This window comes from Phoenix dactylifera, unplaced genomic scaffold (assembly GCF_009389715.1).
Source record: "Phoenix dactylifera cultivar Barhee BC4 unplaced genomic scaffold, palm_55x_up_171113_PBpolish2nd_filt_p 001197F, whole genome shotgun sequence".
In the NCBI taxonomy this organism is placed as follows: domain Eukaryota; kingdom Viridiplantae; phylum Streptophyta; class Magnoliopsida; order Arecales; family Arecaceae; genus Phoenix; species Phoenix dactylifera.
This window is the reverse complement of record NW_024068533.1, coordinates 70,785-89,197: the sequence shown is the minus strand read 5'-3', so window position 1 is coordinate 89,197 and position 18,413 is coordinate 70,785. Positions and strand designations below refer to the sequence as shown.

Genomic DNA, 18,413 nt, shown 5'->3' with positions numbered 1-18,413 from the left:
ATAGGAATGCACAATGGCAACCGCGTCCATGGGTTTAGATTTAACGAAGTATCTGCCCTCAACCTGATATTGTAGGATTGTTGTTTTTAAATGGTGAGATAGAGAGATCCAAATGCATGTAAAACTATATCACGCCTCTTTTGTCGTACCACTCCCCCCCACCTCCTTTAGCTGTCATGTACTCTTGTTAGGGATATAAATTTGCCTTCTTTTGTTGTGGTCAGTGGTCTGGGGAATTAAGATGTTCGTGAGGTGCATTTGAAACAGGGCGGTGGGTTACATTTGTGTGGAAAAAGGCAAGGTTTAGCTTCTCGGGCCTAAATGGGTAATTCAGATTCGAGTCGGGTCGGATCGGATCATTGGATAAATGATCCAAAATTGATCCAAAAAAAAAAGGGATCAGGTCGAGTCGAGATTCAGTAAACCCAGATCCAACCCGAAAAATAGAATGGGTCCAATTTTAGGACCCGACCCAGCCCCGTGGGTCCTCCAATTGAGGTCGGGTCAGGTCACGGGTCAACCCGACCCATTTGCAGCCTTAGGTAAGGTTGGGCACCGCATTCATATGGCTATCATTCTGTACAATATCTGATAAAAGATTAGAGTGGATGTTTTCCTCATAGTCATCAAAAAATTTGACTATGCACTATCATAATGAATAGGCTTCATACTAAAAGGTCAATAGAACAAGACCATATCTTGGAAACCACTATCAAAGTTGGAGATATCGATCTCGTATGTACAACATGCAAGTGGTCTCTTGACTTGAGAACACGACTACCCACTATCATTTTGATTCATTTTGATTACTGTCCATAATCCCCTGGATTTTATCCTTAATAGAGAGCACAGTAGTTTATTCTGCGGCTCCGCCTTGTCATGATAGATAAGCATTATCCAAGGAATCTACCTACAGCATGTTTTCCACATCAAAGAGGCACGTGTCTTGCAACCAAGCAGCATTTTAATCGAATTGATTTTATATTATAAAATATTATATACATTCAATATAGAAAAATGTTATTCAAAAATTGATTTTGCATGTGAATCAGTTTTTAGTCGTCTCAAACATGCGATCCAAGGTTCTGATGGGCCATGAAATTGACTGCCTACTATATTGATTATATATTTTCCACATGATCCATCAAGGATAGAAGGTTGAGGGACTGAATTGCAGCAATAGTTGTTATGAATGGATACTTTTTTGTCCATTCTATCTACTAGGGATTAGCATGATTATACATCCCTATATATAAGGAAACTGGCCTACCTTGTTTCATTGGACAATCACACATCAATCAAGCAAGATAGGGCATGGTAGATTAGAAAAACAAGTTAACCTTGGGGTCCCATACTTTACACCATCCTTAGCATTTCACTGAATTTCTCAAGTACCCACCAAACTCTTAATCAATCAACTGAGCAGGTAAATCCAACCCTTGGTATAGGGATTGATTCTTATGGGCTAGCATAACATTGTTGGGCTGGTTTATGGATCAGACCAAGCCCAACCTTGGATTAGCCGACTCCTAGGGTTAACCCTAGATGGCTGACCCACCACTAGAAAACCCTAGGTTAGTTGGCCACACACCAAGCACTTCCTAGGTGGCCGCCACATGCTAGGTCTTATCACTAGCGAGCGCCACAAACCTAGGGTTTCCAAGGGTGGCATGCACGACCTAAGATTTCACCCTAGGTCGGCTCCTCCTGTTACAAATAGGAAGGAAGGCAGGTTTTTAGGTGTGCAATGTATTATTTTTCAGATATCTCATGTAGAAATCTCAAAAAAGAGCGATTGAGAGAAGAAATAGGGCAGAAAGAAAGAGATGAGATTGTCGAGTAATTCTTGGAGGGCCTGCTGGGTGCGATTACTCTATGTGGATCCAAGTCTTTCAACCAATCTTCTTCCATTTTTTATGTTCTCATGTTTTCGCTGTAGAAATTAATCTATGCTATTATGCATTTAATATATGTTTTTTTTTGGTAATTATCGAAAAAGAGCAATCTAAGTATTAATCTTCCACCGCATCATGATGTTGGACTTTATTTGTGTCCATCATATATTTCATTTTTGGTTCCATTCAACTCTTACAAAAGCTCCATGCTAAGATTTGGGCTTTTAAACATGAACATTTGATCTTGCACTTGAAGATTTCTTAGACTCTATTACTCTTTTCTAAATATTTAATTCAAAAATAAGATCTAAAACAATTAGTAGAACCAACACTCACCGAGAAATAGAATTTCCAGAGGGGCAGAAACATAGCTTCAGTGCCAAATATCTATTAAATTGCTTGGCAACAAACTCTGAGCTACTTAAGCAAGCCAAGCACCCATAAAGGGACAATAATATACCACAGAGAAACAAAGAATAACTTGATTATTATGACAATGTTGTGATTATGACACTACATGCCCATTTCAATATGTTCCAAGAATAAAGGAGCGGGCAGCATACTAGCATTGCTAGATAAATGAGATATTAATTTAGATAATCATATGACAGAGAAACGTACTTAAGAGGCAAGGTCAAATCATGCCATTTTAACATTGGTATATGTCATAAGGCAACATGTATATGAACAATTGATATTCACCACATATATTTGGTCAATTACATTTGTTATATGCACTCGAAAAGTAGTTACCTTGACCATCTGTAGTCAACATTCTTCGCATTATAGGTAATAATGTAGGCTCAATTTGGACAAAAAGATGGGGAAGCCTGCTCACAGACTCAAGAATTGTGCCTATGGCACGCAAACAACCAACAGCTGCCAGAGCACCTGAATCATCAGCCTCCTCATCTGCTTCAGATGTATCCATGCACCTCCAGAATGCAGCAGCCTAGGCAAAGATTTTCCGCAGATATATATGATAAGGAACTGCCTTGCAGCACATGAATATACAGAGAATTGTTAGACACGAAAGTAAATTACTAGATTCTGGCATAAGCCAATAGCATATGGTGCCATCTCTTCACCAAATTTGTCCACAATAGTCTCAAGAGTGAAGACAAGGTCCTCATTTTCAACTTCATTCATGAGTTTGAAGAACTCTGCAAGTGAGAATTCAAAATTCTACTAAATAATATCCATTCAGACAGAAATATTTATAAAATTATAAGAAAGATACATACCATCAAGCAATTGAGGAAGAATTGGACGGACCTCATTTAGATCTATATCAGAAATAGAACTCTTAGAAAATTCAGGAGAACAAATATAAAAAGTATAAAAAGTTGAATAGGAGGCCAAGAAAACATGCCTTTGCATGCTTCAACAAAAGAGCGCAATGCAAAGACTGAATCAACACGGACAGGAAGCTCTGGGTCACGCAATCCAGAGACAACACAGTGAAATGCCCTCCGAAAGTTGTTTTGATCTTGAAAGTTGATATGAGCATACTGCCCTGCAACCCATGCTGCCTGATAGTCCAGAATACAGATGAATCAATTAACAAAAACAAATAACTTTGTAAAGCAAAAAAATTAATTCAACTTCAACAAATACACCATTAAAATGGATTTGAAAAAGAAATAGAGAAGAAACAATCAACAAAAATGACACTCAAGATACACCATACCATACCGAACCGGACGGTACAGCGCATACCGCACCGTATCGGTACCAAACCGGTATATGTGATATAGAGGGCGTACTGAGTGTCGGTATTGCCAAACCAAACCCCATACCGGGCATACCAACATAGTAACAGATTGGCACTGGTACAAAGCCGAATAACAAGACGGCATACCTTGATGACACTTATTGAAGCAACTGTAGAACATAGGATGAAAAAGGGTAATGATAAGATTTAAGCATAAATACGAACAAGATTTTGTTTCCAAAAGCTAATAACCATTTGATTGATGTAATTTATTTACATGATTGGATTTTGCGAAACTTTCAACTAACACCTTAAACATATCTCAAGTCATGCACAGCGAGCATTAATACAAACAATCCCCAAAGTTATCAAATATATCCAATGTTACTTGGACACATGGTCAAGTGCCAACATGGGAATCTTCTGAAAATTCGACACTGAGTATCTTACATATGTAAGTCTAAGTACACATTGATGTATGCATATAATAAATAATGAGATAGACCTATACTCCTTAAGTTCATAAAGTCTAACAAGATCGTCACTAATTATGATGCCAGAAATAAAATAACTTTCACATTGAAGTGCCAAAATAAGACATGCATAATGATTGCATCATAACTAAATAGTATGTAGTGTCAAGGAGTGTCATAAAGCATCCGAAGTGTCCATGTGTCCCATACATCTAGAAACCCAAAACATAAAGTGTCTAGGTAACACATATATACCTTAGCATTATTGGTGAGAGTTGGAGATGCAGATGCACAACTCATGTGCATTCATTTTGTCCATTCCCACTTAATGTATTCTAGCTGTGAAATGTTAGTAGACATCATTATGATCAATCTCTTACAGATTACATTTTGAACCCAGATTATGCACCGTATGGCTGTTAGAGGTGATCTCCTATTGGCTGTAAAGGAAATGGTGAACAGGCTAGATGACTCAAAAGAGAGGCATCTATTGCTATTAGAGAGGTAATACTGATTTTAAGGGAGTTTGACTATCGGTAATAATTAAGTGCAAGTCTCAAACATCATTCTAGCATGAAAGGATTTGAACCAATGGAGAAAAATTTTGCCAGTCATGCATAGCTTTAAGGAGGCTAATGAGTTTTTGGGAGAGATTAGCCTGAGACCGGTGTGATTTATTACAATACAAATTTTACAGAATTCAATTCAAACAGTGCCTGCTAGCAGATTACCTGCAAATGGGCTTACATGAATACTTTTGGCTTGCAGATGATTGGTGGCTCTAATATTCTAGAGATGTAGCGAATCTAAATATTACAGTTCACATCCTCCAAGTTTTTGCATACCCTCCCTGACCCATGAGCTCCCCCCACTGGGCTCATCACCCATATGTGAGTACATCACCCCAGCGCCACCTCGGTACCAGCGGACCAGTAGCGCTTCCACCGACAGCATCCAGGCGTGGGGCATCCGGTCCCCAAATTTAACCGACGCTCGCGCGTTTCGAACCTGCACCACCCCAGTGAAAGCCAACATCCTCCTTTTGCAAACTGTCACATTCAATGGATACAAGAGGATCTAGCAAAACTCCCATATACATTCAAAAGAGAGAAATCACCTCATACATCACTGGCTCGAAAGGTTATACATGCAGTTAAGGCTAAAGTACACCAGCCAACAACAAAAGGTGTAAGTTGATCCTCTCAACGCGGAGTACACACATGATACAAAGAATCTTGTGATTAGTTGCCTCAAGGACTAACATAATCAAGACGAGCCCCAAGTAAATGAGCCTAATTTTCCTTTGTCACAGGGCAGGCCAGGGTTATCAAAATCATGATGGCAGGAGAATCAAGGAACTTCTTAACATCAGAAACAACAAGAGTACCCCTCAAATCTATAAGGCTGGAAACAAGCAAAAGAGTAGTAGCACTGAAGAGAAAACACCATATCTTTTGGAGGTCTGGATTGCGGCTTCCCCAAATCATCCAGAGATAACGACAAGAATGATAACACTAGCCAAGATTTTAGGACTACATGTGGTGATGGTAGCATAGGCATGGGACACAGGCAATCATACAGGTCACTGAGCCCATTTACTTGTAAGACCAATTGGTAACTAAATCCAAAATTCTGATCTCTGTCAAGGCATGGTTTGCCGAACCAAACAGTACTGATACGTACCGACCATACCGTACCATACCAATACATGGTACGAGAGGCATACTGAGTGTCGATACGCCAAACCAGCCTCCGTACTAGGTGTACTGATATAGTAATAGGATGGCATCAGTACAGGACCCGGTACTGAGATGGCGAATCTTGATCAAAGGTAACTTAGTTTTAAGAGATCATACCTAAGGAGGAGCAATGGCAAGGGAAACAGGGGGCCTACAAACAGCCATAAGGGGCACAAATTCCAGATGGGGACATCGAGAGGGTATGGATGCTATCACAGAAAAAAGTTAGCTCAATGGGGTAGTCCAGTGTTGATAATCAATATCCGTAGCAGAATGCATCATCGACATCCATTCTATAATCCATGACACATTTAACTTGTGGTCATAAAATGAGGGATCTCTTGTGATGACTCAAGTCCCGACGGGATGTTCCATAGGACACCGACATGGGGTACCATCCCGAGTGTTGGGATAGAACCATCCTACCATTGTCCCATCATCCCAATTGGCATGTCTTGGAATATCCCTTGTCCCAAGTGTCAGAACAAGATGAGACAATAGCATGTCCGGTTCCATAGGAAAACGAGGGCAGCCCCAACCCACGAGATTTAAAACCTTGATCTCTTGCATCATCTCCAATAATCAAAGACACATGCAAGACTCACAACCACATCCAACCTCTAAGATTATGGTGAATCAAGGTATCTTTGGGTTCTCGGAGATACAATAACACAGATGCTTACCTTCTATAATCAAATAACTCCATACCAACTTGTTGCAGTTGGTGTTTAAATGTTGATGCCCATGCAGATTGTTCAAGTTGCATACCATAAGCACAAGAGATGTATATAATTGTTCAAGTTGCATACCACAATAAGAACCTGGCAGCTAATGAGGATGCCTATGAGCCCACTACATAATTAATGCAGAAGTGAGGTAAGGACAATTTATAATAGAATAACACTGGCATGCTGACCCCCCAAGACCATGAAGACTCATGCCCTTGGACAGCATGGCACATATTGAGGCATACTCTATCATTTGATAACCAACAAAGTTATCAACAAAAACTTTTAAAACCAATGTCGGCAGAACCAACCTGAACCGTCCGGTTCTGCCCGTTTCGAACCATACTGGTGGCTCACCGGTAAAGTTCCGGCTCAAAAAAATAGGACGTTTCCGGAGCTGAAGAAGAAGGAAAAAGAGCAAGCGGAGGAGGGAGGGAGAGAGAGAGAAGAAGAGGATGCCGGCGAAAGGCCGACAGAGCCCGGCGGAGGCTGCAAGGGGGCCAGCACTGGAGAAGAAAGGCTACTTAAGCGGTCGACCCATGAGAGAGGCAGAACGAGAGAGGAAAAGAGGGCGGGGGAGGGAGGGAAGGACGCCGGCGGAGGGCCGACGGAGCATGATAGAGCCCGGCGGAGCCTGCGAGGGGGCCGACGCCAAGGAAGAAGGCCGCTTAAAAATTTTGCCAATTCATAAGTGAAGTCGGCAATCGACTTCACTTAAGCGGCCTTCTTCCTCGATGCCAGCCCCCTCGCAACCTCCGCCGGGCTCCACCAGGCTTCGCTAGCCCTCCTTCTATTGTGTTACCCCCACACGCGTTGCGACGATCGCAGCGGAAAGACACGTGCGGGGGCGTTCATCTCATGAACGTTCTAAGGAACATAGATTTCAAAATTTTTCTAGAGTTCTCTAACTCAGTTTTATGAAATCTAAAGAAAAGATTAAAATTAAAAGACATGATTAATTTCAGATCTACTACAATTCCTAATTGTATAGAATTTATAAAGATCTAATCTTTAGCTTTGAGCAGGTAGAACTTCACCGCTATCTGATAATCATAGGATTTCTGGTTGCGACGATCCGCACAAGCATCCGGCCTCTACAGGTATCCACACGAGGTACAGATCGCTCCAAGATCTCACCGGGGTGCTAGCTCCCTTGCAGAGATCACCTTTGATGGCTGAATTCCTCTCTCTTTAATCAACTTCTTGATTACTTTGAGAGGAAGAAGAAGGAAGACGACGAACGTCAAAGGGGAGGAAGAAGAAGACGACGGCTCTTCTTCTTCCTCTCTTGCTCACACCAAAGGGAAGGAGGGAGAGGATGGCGGCTGATTGAAGGCTCCAATTCCTTATGCATCACGCCTGGTCCCTTTAAATAGGCATCTCATGCCTACACAAACAAGGAATAATTTCATCAATCAATCAATCCTTGATTCATCCCTCCAAAATCAGCAACACCCCTTACTTAATTCTATCACAACCCTTACTTAAAAGTGATTGGAGAGAATCCAAGGGATGTGCTCGTGCCATGTGGTAATCCGCGTGAAAGAGGAGCATCCGGCCCTCCATGTGGCATGGGATCAAACTAGGAAAGGAAGGGCGGACGCCCCTCCTTTCTTCATGCGTGTGAGGAGGGGTGGACGCCCCTCCTTTCCTTCTTTGTTCCACACGGCATGAAGGAAGATCCCTTCCTGGTTTTACATACATTTATTTCCTAATCTAATTAGGAATTACATGGTCCCACTTGGCCAATTGAATTCTAATCTAATTAGAACTAAATGTGTCCTCCAAATTGATTTATATGAATCCTAATCCAATTAGGACTTGAATTGGACTTCATGAATCAAGTTCCTTATCTAATAAGGAGTTCTAATTAATTAGGCCTTCCCATCCTTATCCAATAAGGTTAAGCCTAATTTAATGAGGTCCAATTAAATCAATTAAATTGCAATCCAATTGCAAATCCTTCTTCTTTAACTCACTAACTTTTAGCGGGTTAAACCAATTGTCAATCAAATTGACAATCAATTTTAATTGCGAATCTAAACCGCAATCCAACCGTCGGAACGATCAAAACCTCTAATGTTTGTGACCCCGTAGGTTCTATTCTGATTGGTAGTGAGATATATTATGATCTCCATCATAATATCATCGAAACTTCTTTCAATGGGTTGAAACGATATCAACTGTACTCTTAGGATTCACTGATCACCAAGTGAATGCCTTTGAGTCTCACAATCCACTAGTGATACCTAGCAGCATATAGTGACAACCCAGCAGAAACAGAAGGGATGAACCTCTAGGTGCAGTTAGCGTATGATATAGTACCTCTATCGTAGATCCTGACATGACGAAAGTTATGAATAACTCGTCAAATCCATCGTCTGTCTTATGTCAGATTTCTTTGACTCAAGTTCGAGATTGGAAAACTCTTTTTTCAGAACTGCCCTGACCAAGGTCTTTCGAACTTAATCTTATAAATCACATAGGATCACTCCTAATCTATCAAGGTCGATAGATCCTATCTAGATGCAACCCTAATCCGACAGCGAACCTACTGCAGCCAATCTGCACCACAAGAACACTTAGGGCTCATGTTTATGTGCTCGTCAAACTACAGAAACCTCACCGTGACTAGTTGAGGCATCGCAGATCTAAGTACTAGTCATACAACTGCAGGCATCAAGTAAGTCACTGACGAATGGATAGACATCCCAAGTGACTTCTTGCTTTGGTCACGCTCAGTACTCTTATTCTCTAACAAGCACTTGCACAATCACCCCCAGTGTCACCACACTGTGGACTTAAGACTCCGTCCATCAAGGAAAATGATCTGTGCACTAATCTCATCGGATCGATCACCGCCTTCGTGATGATTCACGATCAGGAGCAATTTAGGGAATTAACTATTATTACACATGCCTTAAATTTTCAACTCTTTGAATATGTGTTAATCATCTTATTAATTTCTAGGGCGATTCATGGACATCATAATAACATGAATGAAACAAAAATGCCTATTTTTATTTATTAATAAAATGATCAAGTACAAATTTCATGCCTCTAGAATAATTACAATGTGTCTGCCAAATTGGCTTCTAGGGCATACTCCTAACACCTCCGATGTCCTCTCCCTCCCTCCCTCCCCCGCTCTCTTTTTCTCTCTTGTTTTGCCTCTCCCGTCTATCGCTGTGTCGGTACGGGCCCCAGCACGGCATGGCGTGGGCCCGTACCGAGCTGTCCCACCGGAGAACTATTACGACGTCTGGTACCGCCGGTTCCTCCGACCTTGTTTAAAACCTTGATAGTTTGAACAATGAATTTTATTTTCTATGCAACATCATTAGTATTTAAACATTAAAATTCTACTTTTCAGTTTGTTTGATGTACAGATTCACCTAAGACAATTCTATCCATCTCTGTTGAGATCTCAAATTATATCTCAGTTTAACCCAGAATTAGCAATACATCCAATTAGTACCTAAGAAAAAGTTCTTTTCCAAGAATTGGATGCAATCAAAACATATAACAAAATAACAATGAATGAGTTGCTAAACATCAATGGTGAATCAAGACAAGTCTAGTACCACATGGACACAAACATAAGAGATGGCTTCAAACACAGCCAAGTGTTTGATCGTCAAGAGGAGAAATACAACAAATAAAATAGAACAAAGAAAGAAGCACATAGATAAATTCTAACCAATTTTTATAAATATTTTAGGATATTATAAATTCTTACCATATACAATTAGAAAAGCTTTTCTGCATTCTTCTTATGGGTTGTAAGTGGAGTCATGTCTCTTTAGAGTGGGAAAAGACAATTTATCTCACCTCCACCTCTATAAAATACAATTCATTTAATAAATACCACCGTTCACCTTCTAATCCATAACTAAGAAAGAAAAGTACAAACACTAAAAACAGGGACTACAGCTATCAAGTCAGAATTGTTCATCATGTGCTGCTCTTGTACAAAATTGCATGCACGTATATACTCCAAGAAGAATCAAGAAATATGGGATCACAAACCATCCATCATATGCTCCTCCCTCTCAAATAAGCCACAAACATCATTTGTATTTGACACAAGTATTATACTAAGGTGGTTCAACTTGCAAATAAATTTGTCACAGGCTTTTCTTTCTTGTCAACTATTAATTGTGATGGATTAGTTCCTTATGTCCCTCTTGAGTTTCATTCATTTTAATGAGTGTAACCAATTTGATGTGTATGTTGTAGCAGTGGTAACAATGGTTATTAGCAATGTTCTTGCAAATCCTAAATAGAGGTCATGAGAAAAAACTATGATATAGGATAGCTCATTTCCTGAGTTAAAATTATGCGAAAGGCACCGAAAGTGTATGTAGCAATGTTATTTTTTAAAACCTTTTAAAAGGATTGTGTTATATGTCTTCATAGTAGCATTGCTACTAAAATACGTGTTCCTCATTCGAAACACCAGATTGACTCAAGAAATCAAAATATTACATTTCGCAAAATGTGTTCTTTTATATCTCCACCCTTAACCAGCTATAAAAACTATCACATGATCCAAGTCAAACTCATTGCTGGAAGTAAGGTCAGTGCACATCCCAAACCACCCAATTCCGGAGCATACCAAAAGCATACCAAACGGGCAGATCGGCACAATTCATTCCCTCAATTAGAGAAACCAACAAGGGAGGTGAAGAGGGAGAAGGAGAGAGAGGAAAAGAGAGAGGGAGAGGGAGAGGAAGGGAAAGAGAGGGAGAGAGCAGCAGAGAGAGAGAGATGCGGAGGGAGGGAGAGAGAGGGCTTTTGTGAGACCTTGGAACTGGGCCCGGTCCATTTGACCGGCCCAGTCCCAAGTTACGGTCTCACGTGCGTTGCACGTGAGGCAGCGAGATGGAAGGATCCATCCCAAAGAGGAAGGAAGCCCTGTTTTAGGGCTTCTCCTCATTTGATGCCACTGAGGTAGAGCCACCGCACCCAAGGAAGAGGGGGGTTCTTCGTGTTGCCGCCAAGAGAGAGAGAGAGAGAGAGAGAGAGAAGAGGGTCGTTGGGTGGCCTTCTTCTTCCTTTGCCGCCGGAAAGAAGCTGCCGGATCTTCGCCGAGGCTGAGGTAAGGATTTCTACCCTTCACTTCTTTGTTATACCATTTAAAAAAAAAAAAAAAGAAAAAGAAAGAGAGGGAAGGAGAAGGCCGACCGTCGCGGGCTCTTCTCCCGTGCGCATGCCTCCTCCGCGTGAAGAAGGAGAGGGCCGGCCGTCACGTGCCCCGCCGGCCTCGACTTGGCCTCTCCCGAGCTCGCCGACCTCCCTTCGCAGGAGAAGAAAGAAGAAAGAAAGGAGGGGAAGGAGAAGAAGTCGGGAGAAGAGAAGAGGAGGAGAAAGAAAAAGAAAGAAGAAAGAAAGGGGGGAAGAAAGAAAGAAGTCGGGAGAAGATCCTGGAGAAGAAGAGAAGAAAAAGAAAAAGAAAAGGGAAGGAAAGAAAAGAAAAGAAAAGAAAAAGAAAAGAAAAGAAAAGAAAGAAAGAAAGAAAAAATAATAATAAAGGCAGAGGGTGGTTTACGGGTATGAACCCGAACCCGAACTTGAACTTGGGATGCTAAGCACTTCTGCAGGATCAGCCATGGGAAGATATTAAAATTTAAGTTTTTTTGTATACATATATTGTGATGAATTTTAAAAAAGAATATGATTTTGGATATTAGGTTCTGCGAGGAATTGCCGGAATTAATTGAATTTATATGGATCGTGTTCGCGAAGTGATGTAACCTCTTTACTAGATTTATCGGAAACTATATGTTTTACGAATCGAATTATTCGTGATTACGATTTGATGCGTGGTTATTTGTATATTTTTAGACTATTGTAGATTCTGATTGAACGTATGTGCTTCTGATTTGGATTTTATTTGATTGCTCTGACATTGTACCTTTCAGTTTGGAACACTGAACATAATGTGAGAAAAGATAATAACTTGAAATAGATTCAGACTCGCAGTCGGGCTATGTGAGGACCCTGCCAATGGAGGCTAATAAATTGGTACTGCAAGAAGATTAGTCGGTGATATGACCCTGCCACACAGAATATGTGGTCATATTCCTGGCTGTCGATTGAATCTGATAAATTGAAAGAAATTAAGATATGAACGATATTTGATTTGACAACGCATGTTTTCATAACTGAAATATGAAATAAAGAACTAATTGAACTTTGACCTGGCATGTGAGGACCCCGCCAATGGGGCAGATACATTGGCAATTGACTGTCTTGAAGAACTCACCGCAAGAAGATTAATGGGTGTATGACCCTGCCACAGAAAATGGTCATAGTTCAGGATCGACAAGATGAATTAAATATGTGAAAGAATCTCGAAACCGTGAAAAGTATCTTAAAAATTTAAGAAATATTTGGACTTGTACCTTGGAACTGCATATATATTATTTTCTACATATTATTGCTTGATTTATCTAGTTAGAGTGTTCATTACTTACTGGGTTGTTTAGCTCATTATACAAATTTCTTGTTGTTTTACAGATTCGAGAACTAGTCTATTGTGGTTCCAAAATGGGAGAGCGACTAGCAGGATTGTGGCATAAGCTATCTTATATTAGGGTTATTTAAGTTGAACTATTATCTTAGACATTTATTGATGCTGACATTGCAAGGTTTTGTTATTTTAAGAACTAAGTTTGCATGTTGCTAAATTAGTGTTCCGCTGCGTACTTAGAATTGTGAGACTTTATGACTGAGTTAGTTAATGGAATAAGATGGCATTAATTTAGTTGAATTATTTAGATTTATAAAATTGAAATGTTTGGTTAAGATGCCTTGCATGCTCATGGGGAGAGTTTCCTATGGGTGTGCGGCGGTTGGTGTGACCCCGGCTCGCGATCTCGGCCGGGGGCGTGACAACTTTTATAGTATCAGAGCTTAGGTTTAAGATTACTAGGAAATCGTGATAGTCATATCAGAGCTTAGCTTTTAGGATCTAGAAATTGTCGAAAAGTGTGAGATGGGGCAAGAAGACAAATATCTTTGTTTACTTTTGTTAGTGGTAAATTTGTGTTATCTTATCTGAATTTTGTGATGTTGAAATCAGAATGCTAGCTAACTGTGTTTGTAGCCAAAGTATGAATAAGCTATTTTGAGAGTTTTCTTAGTGGAGTAATTTGTATTCCAAGTTATGATTAATTGGATTTTGACTAAGTTAAGTAAAAGAGTATTAGTCATGAAATATTATCGTGCAATGTAAGTATTTTGGAAGTTCAAATTGATATCGGGTATGGTGATGTTACTTTTAGCTTGAAGTTAATCAATTTGGTGACAAGTTGAGGTTCACAAATGAAATGTTGTTTAAGGTTTGGGTTTAAATAATATATATATATTTCATGATATTCCTTAAAATATTCTTCGAGGATTGAAAACTGTATGTGGATCATGTATGAAACTTCAGTGTAGATGGAGAATATATTTGGGATGAAATTCTACAATTATTCTTTGGCTTTACCGAGAATTTGAAATTTTAGACGCGCACTTTACAACACAAACAAGACAAAGAAGCTAAGCGTGAACAGAAGCATCCGCATCCGCAGAATCCGAATCATCCGCCGAAACAGACGCAGCTGCCACTAAAGCATTAGCATCAAAAGAAGCAGAAGCTTAAGCAGAAACAGAAGCATCCGTATCGGAAAAAGCTAAAGCCGAACCAGACGCTGAAGAGGGGAAGAGTTCCAACAACCGTGATCCCGATTCTGAGTCTTTTGACTTGTTTAGGAAGGAGGGCTTTTTCAAATCTCAAACTTATGAAGCTACTAATTCCTCCTCTGCTTCCGGTAAATCAAATGGCAATCTCTCACATTCGGCTAGAGAAGAAATTAGAAAAAAGAGCTGGTGCAAAAGCCCAAGCTAGAACTCATACTTTACTCAGAGCTTTAGCTTTGCTGTGAAACTCACACTCGAGCTAGAGCTCAAGCAATAGCAATGTTTTGATTTTTGTCAGAAGAGTGAACCCACATAGTAGACACTGGTGGAAATAGAAACTCGAATTTTCATTTTTCGCTAGTGGCTACGTGATGTGGAGTTCAGTTTGATTGTGTCGAGTTTCCATTTCCAAAAGCAACCAAAATATTCCTAGTCGATAAAAAAGAAGCTGGTGTGGTAGTATTTGTATTGTAGCCAGCAATGGGTCTGTCGGCGGCGAGGTCTTAAATGGAGGAATTGGCGTGGACACAACTCCCTTATCGAGAGATACTGCGCTTAACGCTCTAACCATCATCTGGGGCCAAAGTGCGTCAGGTTCATTTCGGTGGGCCCCCGAGACCGAAAGGGACGAGTCTCATATCGAAACAGGATTCCGTAAAAACCCTGTGGACAGACACTCTTCTCTTGTTGATAGGCGAGGGGACTTCCCTTTTTGCTCATAAGTAAGCCACCTCCTTGGATTTCCATCCACAAACTATCTTGTCTTGCGGTCGGCCCGGTTCTCTCTCTTTCCCAGCCGGCCCTCTCTTTCCGGAGCGAGCACCAATATCACTTGAATTTGAAGGAGCAAAAAGACCTAGAAATGTTACAAGTTGATCTTTTATCTTTTCAAATTACAATGTAGATTGGGATTTTGATTTGAAGTGATTTAGTAAATTATGAGAATATTGGTTGTTTAAATTATTTTAAGATGATCAACGATATTAACTCTTTGATTGGAAAATATTTTCTGATGGGTTTCCTTGTTAAGGAGAATTTCGTTGTCAAAAAAAGAATAGTGTTTTTGATTTTAACTGGATATTATCATGATATTAGTAGGTTCTTCTATCTGTTGTAAAAAAAAAAAAAAGAGAGAGAGAGAAATCTAGCATCCCAAGTCTAGGATTAATGGTTCTTGCATTAGCTGATCTTGGATTTGGAATGTTTTAGCCTAGATCTCTTTTCTCTTAAATTATAGCTTATGCTTTTGACAGAATTAAGGAATAATTATCAATCTTGAAGTGAAATTTTATTGGAGATTGTAAAGTATTCATCTCGGTGGAATTATTAATAATTTAAATTATCGTCTTTGGATCCAAATAATAGATCTTGTTCATGTTTATCGAAAACTATGTAATGTATATGAAACTTTAATTCAAAGTTTGGATTTATAAGCCGATCTAGGGTCTTCTGTCAATATTGTTGTCGTTGCTGATAAACCTAGATTTGCATAAAGAATTTGAATTTTAGAGGCTTACATGATTATGATGGAAGTTTCTAATAAATGCTAAAGATCTCAGTGAAGGAAACTCTAGGAGAGATGATCGAGTCGGTTTTACTCATTTGTGTCGTTTAAGGTCTTTTAACTTGGTGGAGCAATGCGAAAATTCTTCTGGATGTTTTACTTATAGGAGTTGAATTGAAATTTCGATCTCTTTAGTTCATAATATAAGTTGTATTTTGATCAAAAGTTATTAGTGAATGCAAAGGATTTGGTAGTTTGAATCAGAGTGCGCAGCGAAAGCGTAGTGGTCTGAATTATCTTTTTAAGCTGATCAGAAGTATTATCTTTTGATTTGGCAAGTTTTAAAAACAAAAGAATTGATCTATTTCCTTGTGTAGTAAGATTTTTTTTTGATAAACGAAAAGCAAATGTTCTGATACTTGATATCGCTGCACTATCCTAGGTTCTCCAATTTGATGTCGTGCTAAGAAATACTAAGCATCTTAAGACTAGAATTAATGGATCATCAATTTTGATCTTGGATCATGTCTCTCCTAAATCTAAAGCTGTACCTCTTCAATTAATAACCCTCTGTCTGATTGAAAGAAATTGAGGTTTTCAATCGACTTTGATGAAATTCTACTAAGGGTTTAGAATTGTTTATGATATAATCTTGTGATAGATCGGTTAATCAAGAACAATTAATTTCTTGGAGAAAAAGACTTATGGCATTTTAATCCATGGTTGAAAGGTTAGTCTTATTTTGAAAAAGAAGCTACCTGAGAATTGGAAGATGAGATGAAGCAGAAATACCCTCAACTTTCGAAACTGCAGGTACGCAAATTTCGAGGACGAAATTTTTTTTTTAAGAGGGGGAAATGTGAGACCCGGAAACTGGGCCCGGTCCATTTGACTGGCCGGTCCATTTGACTGGCCCAGTCCCAATTCGGCCTCACGTGGATGGAAGGATCCATCCCGAAGAGGAAGCCCTGTTTTAGGGCTTCTCCTCCTTGATGCCATCGAGGCAGAGCCAACGCACCCAAGGAAGAGGGGGTTCTGAAAGAGTAGATGCCTACAAGCCAATCATAATGTATTGAATGATTTTCTTTTGATTTTCCAAATCATGTACATGACATTTAATATAAATAAAGCATTGTGTTTCATCATATGCTTTGATTATATTTGTGATGAACCCCTTAGATTAAGGCAATGATTTGAGGCTATGATGAGATCATACTAGTGAGACCTAAAATTCTAAAACCTAATCTAAATATTCCCAGTCATTGGTACATTGAGTCGGGATCAATGTTTACCGGAAAGACTGGCAACTTATGTTGCTCGATGCAAAGGTGATTGATCTCACAATCACTTTGTGGACACTAATACAAAGATGTGGGTGCTCATTAGAGAAATGAGTTCACTGAATTGACCTACAAAAAAAATCTTATGAAGTCTTACTTACATGTCAAAAGATGATTCTCTTAGTGGGAGTGTGCAACTGATCCTTTGACCTGAGATCAGCATAGTATCTTTGTGCACATAAATCCATATTTTGGTATCCACTCATTCATGATAATTAAGTACGAGGTCTTCTGATATGGTGGATTGTGTACGAAGGTTATGAGTAGGTCAACAAGAATAATCACTTCTAGTAAAAGAAGATCGCATCCTATTTATTCTAATCATATGATAATTCAGGAAGCCTTTGATCAAAGCACAATGAAAATTAGAAAGAGTTTCTAATGTTTCATTATTCGATTATATTAGAAGATTGAGAAATATATGAATATGAAATTGAGTTGACATATATTCATACTCATATACATATTCGGGATGCATTTGTTTAAAGGATTGAATTGCACGGTAACTTGCCACTGAAGAGTATTTGTATTCTCCAAATTCCATATTTTCTGAGACAAGACACGTTACTAGACGTCAATCTTGTCTATAGGTTTGATCGAATAAATATTTATTCGATCACCAATTAAAAGAATTCTAATTGTTAAGTTCAGGTTCGCGCAAGTTTGGACTTAAATCGATTAGAAGAGTTCTAATCAAGTTGGGTCAACTCGCACTCACACCTATTGCTGGCTAAGTATGGAACCCAATGGTCACACACAAAAAACTTATTAAGGTCTAATTGATTAGATCATTTGCAAGATAGACATCCTAGCAGGTGTTGCAAATCCTTAGCTCTTGATTCGAATTGGATTCGAATCCGATCTTAATTGATCTAATTTGATTAGATCATGTTCTAATATGGATTAGCCAAGAGTTGGCACCTAATTAGCTTGGTTTGAATCTAATGGATTAGATTTAATAAATCATTCAATCAGACGTTGATCTTGATCTACCGTTGGATGAAGACATAATGGAGAGTTGGTTAACCCAATGGATTGAGTTAGAGGATGGCTACCATAATTGACCATTGGATCTTAATCCCACCATGGATGAAGACATAATGGGTCAAGTGAATGGCGCCTTGCATTGGAGCCCTTGGATCATCATCATGAAAATCAAGAGGTGAGGCGTGATGGACATGATAGCATGTGATGTTGACTTGGTCAAAATAGGCACCACATGAAAGGACAATCATTTGATACACCTCACTTGATCGCACCTCCACTTATTTGATAGGCCCTTTAGATGATGGCCCTTTTCATGAGAGGATGTGTGGATGGGATACATCCCT

General features: G+C 39.5%; 1 protein-coding gene across 1 annotated transcript in view; it reads right to left on the bottom strand.

Annotated features, from left to right (window-relative positions):
* Positions 1-18,413, bottom strand: part of LOC103698335 (importin beta-like SAD2) — a 78,582-nt gene that overhangs the window by 23,217 nt on the left and 36,952 nt on the right. Inside the window, 4 exon segments of the mRNA XM_039121730.1 lie at positions 2,649-2,847; positions 2,940-3,058; positions 3,140-3,181; positions 3,268-3,427. Coding sequence (XP_038977658.1) covers positions 2,649-2,847; positions 2,940-3,058; positions 3,140-3,181; positions 3,268-3,427 — 520 coding nt within the window.